Source organism: Notolepis coatsorum (genome assembly GCF_963971535.1).
Source record: "Notolepis coatsorum genome assembly, chromosome: 15".
In the NCBI taxonomy this organism is placed as follows: domain Eukaryota; kingdom Metazoa; phylum Chordata; class Actinopteri; order Aulopiformes; family Paralepididae; genus Notolepis; species Notolepis coatsorum.
The window spans coordinates 36,477,472-36,485,725 of record NC_140179.1 but is presented as its reverse complement, the minus strand read 5'-3'; the positions used below and the strand labels follow the sequence as shown (position 1 = coordinate 36,485,725).

The 8,254-nt window shown below is 40.4% G+C and overlaps 1 protein-coding gene across 2 annotated transcripts in view; it reads right to left on the bottom strand.

The window, feature by feature from the left end:
* Positions 1 to 1,407: 1,407 nt before the first annotated feature.
* The window catches only part of cep83 (centrosomal protein 83), a 37,722-nt gene continuing 30,875 nt past the window's right edge, over positions 1,408 to 8,254 (bottom strand). For both annotated transcript variants that reach the window (XM_084331179.1, XM_084331180.1), the window contains exons 15-16: positions 6,381 to 6,582; positions 1,408 to 2,054 (exon numbers count right to left, since the gene is read on the bottom strand). In XM_084331179.1, the coding sequence (XP_084187305.1) occupies positions 1,923 to 2,054; positions 6,381 to 6,582 (334 nt within the window). In that variant the 3' untranslated portion in view covers positions 1,408 to 1,922. The remainder of the gene's footprint in view (positions 2,055 to 6,380; positions 6,583 to 8,254) is intronic.

The window sequence follows — 8,254 nt, the reverse complement described above, 5'->3', positions numbered from 1 at the left end:
GCACAATGACAGAAGGAGGGGAGATGCAGACTCTACAAAAATTGAAAGATACGGACTAGAGAATAGGGACCACTTTAGATATTTACAGATTAGGGACTACTATAACAAGGAAATAAAGCAAGATAGATACAAAGAACAGAATGGGGTAATTAAGATAATGGTAAAGTCATACGAAGGACGGAAGGGGAGGGTGATATCAGCACTATATCAGGCAATAATGGACAGTAAGGGAAATACAACATTGTATGTGAAAGAAAAGTGGGAAAGAGAGTTGGAAATAGAGATAACAGAGGAGGAATGGTATGACACATGTAAGACACAACAAACAACCACAGGATCAAGGATATGGAGGGAGTTTGGGTGGAAAAATATAATTAGATACTTTATAACACCAGAAATACAGGGCAATTACACACCAGCAAAGAAAACATGTTGGAGGGAGTGTGGACAGGAAGGGGCAAACCATACACACATTCTGGGGATGTCAGAAGATAAGGCACTACTGGGAAGAGATAGGAGGGATAATAAATGAAATAATAGGATACGAAATACCCCAGGGAGGCCAAGTGTTGTATTTGGGGAATCTGTCACAGGAAGGAATCCAAGGGGAAGACAAATATTTGATTAAGATATTGATAGTGGCAGCCAAGAAAGCTTTAACTAAACTGTGGTACAAGGTAGAAGTGCCGACAAAGGATCAATGGATAGAGTTGGTAGAGGGGATACAGGAAATGGAGAGAATCACACATCTGCTGAGGCTGCAAGAAGAAAAGTTTGAATGGAAATGGGGAAAATGGGAAGAATACAGGAGGGGAAGTAACGACATCAGGTTTGAAAAGGATACAAGGAAATGAATAAAAATGTAAATAAATAATGCAAATTGTAGAATGGACCGAAAGACCCATGTCACACTTTTTCTTTACTCATTTTTTGTCTATTTGTTTTAATTTATGTACTGTGTATTGTCTATGAATGTTGTCTATGTATGTTGTTGAAAAAATGAAACTAAAAATTTAAGTTTAAAAAAAAAAAGATCTGCTCGTACAAACAAGGTTGTTGAAAACTGACAATTAGCTTCTCCATTATTGATTGGTTTGTTTTGCCATCGATTTCTCTTCAGACACCTCAGATTTGTAGAAGATTTTCAAGAAGGCGTCCAATGTGATCACAGCCTGAAGTGAAGATTGAGAGGCATTATATTTGTATGCGTCAATACATTCTACTGACCGGATGATTCTACCAGTACCTTTAAGGATAAAGAAGGTCACGTAGATTCTGCCTCAGAATCTCAGACTCACAAAGCGGGACCAGAAACTGTAAACCTTGCAAAAGTTTTTGTATTACATAAATTCAAGTATAAACATACACTTTGAAATAACAAACATGCAAAACATAAGTCTGTACAAATATTGTGCAAAAATCCAACAGCCTGTGATGTCATTAAGCCGCGACGCCGCTTTCTCCTCTGTGCCCGAAACCTTCCTTCCAGGGTGCATTGAGGAACGCCTCACTGCATGAGGAACGCCTCACTGCACAAGACTGATGGCCTTAGTGTAAACATTTGATACAAATATCTCACAAATCTAAACCTGAGGATTGTTGGCTGGCAAGACCGTTTTGGACGAAGGCTCGTCGACGGTCAAGGCAATTGGGGGTAATCCAACTCCCCGTGGGATAATCCAGCACCCCATGGGGTAATCCAGCACCCCGTGGGATATTCCAGCACCCCGTGGGGTAATCCAGCACCCCGACGTACAGAGAGACAGTGTCGTTTTCCTTTTTCTATGTAAATATACCAATAAATATAAATCTTTCAAACCGTTGTTCCCAATGATTGGATTAAAACAGGATGCCATCTATTATGTAATCGTTTATAACGATGCTGCTTCGATTCCTACTTTAGGGGGTCGGGGGGGGGGGGGTCAGAGTTCAGGTTCGGGGGCCATGTCCCTCTGAGAGAAAGAGCCCATTTCCTCCAGCTGCTGCTGCTGTGTGCTCTCCAGCTCCTCCAGCCTGCGACGCAGCGAGGTCAACTCCCTCTGGTGCTGCTCCTCCTGGGAGGAGAGAAGAAATACAAATAAATTAAGATCAAATCGCACAGGACAGAGGAAACAATACAAATAAATTAAGATAAAAAATCACACAGGAGGAAACAATACAAATAAATTAAGATAAAAATCACAGAATACTTAACTAGAATGAACAACTTAAATACAAGCGAATACAAAAAAATAAGGAGATCTTAAGAAAAAATTGTAGAAGATAATAAATAAACTAACGATTATTTTGTTATCGATTAATTTGATTATTTTATCGATTAATCTAAAATCATTAATTTACCAGAAAAATCGATTCATTATATTTGCAATAACATTTCAAAATGTTTAATGAGTATCCTCATCCTTTTTACACAAGACCGAAGAGGATGGAGGAGCTTCGTCGATGGCCTATGTTCCTTTGGGAATTTAAAGGCCTAAGTAAGTAAGTCATCCTTTTTAGCTTTAGATTGAAAAAAACTACCAGCCAGAGATTTTTACAGGCCATAAATAGCTTTTTAGTATATTATTTCCATGAATTATTATATGTATATGTATTGTGCGTTATCTCTCCACTCCATGCTATGGTAGTGCTTGTGCCAGCACAGGAGATACGATTCAAATGTATTTATTATGTATAGGCTATATACATATTTAAATCAATATCTTCCTTTTGAATAAAATAGGCTCAGTAATCAGAATTGTTAAAGCTAATTAGCCTAATCCATGTAAAAAAAAAAGAGTAGCCTATAGTAAATGTATACACACACACGAGAGGGGGAATAGCTTATAGCAGAATGAATGATTTTACAATATTTTTGCTAATGAAGTGAAATATGTATCATCATCAACTATCCAGTTAGTTTTATAGTGTAACGCTACTTCAAATCATTGGACGTACAGAGAGAGGGAGATAGACAGGCTCATCCCCCCCTCACCCCCACCCCCCTTTCCTCACTATTGGAGTTCACTTGAAACACGGAAGTTATCAAATGCGAGTGTGTCGAGTCCTGGCTCCAGGCGGAATCACGAATGGTGGTTTAAGAGAAGTTATTTATATTTCGAACTTGATTCATTGGGCCAGGGCTGTACGTTAACTTTTTTTGCACATAGCACTGGTGCTACAGAGGTGATCGTTTTGTAGCACAGGCCAAAATCTTGTAGCACAAGTATAAAATGTGTTATATTTGTAACAGTCACAAATGTGCCTATTGTATTTGTGTTATTTAGTTGCAGTGCCATGTTTGGCTGTCATTTTATGCTGACAAGTTGACGTCACACAGCCAGACACGTTACGTGTAAGGAATTATGGGATTTGGTGTTGGGTGTATGGACTCTACTAGGGGTGGGAATCACCAGTTTCATCACGATACGATACGATATAGATTCTTTGGACAACAATACGATATTTGCTGATATATGCCATGATATGATATGATGCAGGTGCCTGCAATCGATATGAGACGATATCATAACATAAGCCCATTTAACACAATCAGTAACATTTAGATCAACTCAAAAAAGGCAACGGAAATATCATTTGACATTTTAATTTTTGACCTCTTCCAGACTTTTAAAGGAAAAACAATCTATTGTTTTTAATACACATAGACCTCCTGTTCACTGTAAAGTGCCACGTTTTGATATATTGAGCTTTAAACTTTAAGTTAAATGTTTTGGAACTCACAACACGCAACCGTTTTATGTTGCATGATCATGAATACATTTATTTTGTATTGTATTTTTTTATATTATTAAATATCAACATTATCTGTCCACCCTCAGTACATTTACTATCAATATAATATACTCATCTGACTTCATGTGATCTTTCCAAACGCACACACACACACACACACACACAGAGAAGGGAGAATGTCTGCCCCCTCCTCCTCACTCTGCCCGTCTGCTGTTCTCTCTATATGGCTATGAACAGCTTGTTGTTAGCTCATGCTAACGTAACGTTCATTTCGGACTTTATGACGCGAGGATTGCAAAGCATGTTATATGCATTTGACCCGTTGCCGAATAAAACAGCAGGGATTTGTTTTGAGTCGCGACAACACTATCCACTAGCTCTGTTTCAATGTCCGCGTTCCAAACGCTACTGTCTGCTGCTGAGACGAGTCCTGCTCACCTGCTGTGTTGTGAGCTGAGCCGAGCGGATATGAGTCACTGCTCGCAACTCGCGGGGATATTGTTCGCTAGGGATTATGGGATTTGGTGTTTGATATATGGAGTCTTACGCAGAAGGGACATTGTATTTAATCGCACAAGACTACAAGTACCAAGTGGATAGCGTGGCGCCGTGGCCCATTCAATTTACCGCGTCACTTTTTTTTTCTTTTTTCCGCCAGGCACGGGCCATCGCACCAGTGCTATTGAAGTCAATCCTTTCATCGCACAGACTGACGTCAGTGTCGCACTGTACAGCCCTGCATTGGGCACTAATTTGATTACACATTGAGCATGTTATGACTTAGAACTAAGGCTGTCAAAGTTAATGCGGTATTAACGCGTTAACGCCCGATTCTATTAACGCCACTATTTTTTTTAACTCACGAGAAATGTATTTTTTTAATAAAATGTTTTACTAGACTTCACTCGGGTGTATTATTGATGCTCTCATTGATACTATGTTTGTTTCTGAAGTGTGTGTGTGTGTGAGAGATAGAGAGAGAGAGGGGGGTGAGAGAGATGAGGAAGGGGCGAGAGAGAGCTGGGAGAGTGTGTGAGAGAGAGAGGGGGGGGGTGTGATTACTCAGCCCTTGTGTGGGTGAATGTAACAAGTTCCTAACGTTTTCTTGCCCCTATTATTTCATGCACACTTTATTCATTGTTTTAAATTATTATTTTCTTTTAAGTTATTTTGTGCATCACTCTGTTTTGAATTTGATGCATATTTGCAATGCATGAGGGTCATCCTTTTGTGTTAAATGGCTGCATAAAGCAAGAATTTGTTGACTCATGTTAAGAGTATTAAAACTTGGAACTTGAAAAAGATCCGTTTAAGGTAGATACAAAAAATAAAATGTGATTAACACTTTGACTGCCTAAAAACGCTTTACAGCGTCATTGCTGGCCATGCTAAAGTTGCCGGGGGACGCTGTACAGCGTCCTTATATCAATATTTCAAAAATCTGGAATCGGATTCATATTCCCCCTCCGCTGGCCTGATATCCACCAGCAGGACCCACTGAGCTCTCTGGCGGTTCAGGAGCGCCATCTGGTGGCCGATCGGCGCAACCGCTTAACAGGAAGCGCAGTAGAGGTTTTGCTGGTCGGCCCTATTACTTCCGGCCACTCGGTATAGGTTCCGGCACTCTAGCTCGTCACTCTACATAGCGATCGATTGCCAATAACTCGATAAACAACATGATTTGGACGTATATACCATTATACAAGCTGGAGATGGACCGGGTAATAATATATCCCATAATGATAAAATTTCTACTCGACGATGATCGCCCAACGGCGCGCGGAGACTGGGGTGAGTTTCAGCGTGTAACGTTACCATCTTCGATACTAACTGCTTTTATCAACATTTGACCCACATTAGATGATTGGTATAACGCTGCCCACGGAATTATAAACGCCCCCTCGCCCATCCGGTCAACATCAGATGACGTGTAGTAACTTCTAGAAGTACGTCTAGTTGGAATTCTTTATATCGCGCTGATTGCCATCAAACTGTATTTCATCATCAATATAATGCATTTGGGGCTATATATCACGTTCTGGAGAAAGTTGCAGAAAGAGATGAAAACATACTTATACATTAGACCATACTTTACTATGAATATGTGAATGAAAAAGTTTAACGTTGCTACACAATGAACAATACATATAGGACTTTGAATGGGCCCTAATAATGGCAATGTAGCAATAGAATTTAAAAAGTTATAGCCCTGCAAAGAAGGGGACTTTCTCCATAGACAAATAGCGCTGGCAATCTATGGTATATCATTAATTTAACCCAAGGCAACCAAAGTGTTAATTTGTGATTAATCGCGAGTTAACTATGGACAATCATGCGATTAATTAGATTAAATATTTTAATCGATTGACAGCACTACTTAGAACGTCTGCCATTTCCACCGCAAAAAGGCATACAACAACAATACGACGCGTCGACCATGAATATGCAAATCGACTAAATGTATTAGTCGATTACGGCGACGAAACGTGACAGCCCTAATATATACACAAGACCCGAGTGAGTGACATTAACATTATTGCATGTTCCGTTCACAGTGTAGGATCCAATATCGTTTACAATTTAATATAAATATATGGAGGCGACACTGGGTCACAGCAGCACAGCCGAAAAAAGAAAATGCTTACCTGGAGTAGATGCCCCTCAGACCCAGGGAGGAGGGGGGCGAGTGCGGCGAAGGGGGCGTGGTCGGGGGTGGTGAAGGGGGCGTGGCCGGTGGCGTACGGGACCTGGTTGCCCAGCAGGAGGCGCTGGAACTCGCTGTGTCGCCTCTGGAGCTCCTTCAGGCGGCGGTTGCAGTAGGCCTGCTCCTCGGAGAAGGCAGGACGCCTGCGGGGGGGACAAGACGGAGCGCTGCGGTTGAGACGCTGACGTCAGTCTGAACTGACCTTCCCACAGACGTTGCAAAATGAAATTCAAGGACTTTCAACTACTTTTCCAAGCACTATAATTAACTTTTAACACATTGGGTGCCACGCCCCTTCCGGGAAGTGCATCTGGCCTTGCCGTCCATTAACCCCATGTAAACGCTCACCTTGTTTGTAGAGCTAAACCTATATTTTATATTATAGTAGAGATGTTCCGATACCATTTTTTCCTTCTCGATACGATGCCAATACCTGAGTTTTGGGTGTCGGCCGATACCGAGTACTGATCCGATACCAGTGCATACTTAAAAAAAGAAAATTATATTATATAAATTATAAAACATTATAATTTTTTTTTTACAGATACTGTTTTACATATTTTGTTTTAGTAATAACTAGAAAGTAATGGTATTTATTCAACAACAGGTTTGTATAGATTAGCATCATTACGTGCTGACAACTGTGCTCAATGAGTTAGGGCATTTGCCATGTTGTATACCGCACGTGTGTTGTTGATAAATTACACCATATGGGATCGGAGCATAGATTTGGCGCGTACTCGCCGATACCGATACCAGCATTTTAGGCTGTATCGGAGGCATTTCCGATACTGGTATCGGTATCGGAACAACGCTATATTATAGCTATGGATCTAATAACACCTTCGATTGTCAGTGAGTTGCTTCTGGTCAACGTGCAAAAAACAGATTATTTTTTCATCCGTACATTTTCGTTTTATACCGTTTTGAATATGAATATAGTTTGGGTGCTTCTGAGTAATTCCAGGAAAAAGACGCGAAAATAGCGTTTTAGTGGAATCCACTTATCACAGTTTTCGCCTGATTATCGAATCTTCCTGAAATCAATGCCTCGAACCAGAGTAACATTAGATTAGTTTAGATTAGATTCAAATGTATCGTCATCATACAGCACAAGTACAGTACAACGAAAATAAGTTTGGCATCCAACCAGAGTGCAAATGTAACAGTAAAGTGCAACAGCAATATAATGTACAGGCAATTAAACTGGGTACAAAAAATACAAATTAGTACTACAGAGTGTAGTGCTAATCAGATGTATGTACGGAGTTGTAGTATTAATATGTACAGTGTTTGTATCTAAACTAATCATAGAAACTTGGTGTGAGTGTTCGGGAGCTCAGCGATGTCCTGGGCCTTAAATAAGCCAAAGCGCTGTACTGTGCTGTATAACGACAATACATCTCTGAATCTACCGGTAATCTAGTGTGGCTTGCACAGTGATATATAGTCATGACAACAGTGCCATCTGGTGGTCAGTACTTGCACAGTGATATATGGTAATAACAACAGTGCCATCTGGTGGTCAGTACTTGCACAGTGATATAAATAATATGGTCATAACAGTGTCATCTGGGGGTCAGTACTTGCACAGTGATAGTATATGGTCATAATAACAGTGCCATCTGGTGGTCAGTACTTGCACAGTGATATAATGGTCACAACAGTCAGTGCCATCTGGGGTCAGTACTTGCACAGTGATATAGTATTATGGTCATAGCAACAGTGCCATCTGGTGGTCAATACTTGCACAGTGATATATATAATATGGTCATAACAGTGTCATCTGGGGTCAGTACTTGCACAGTGATAGTA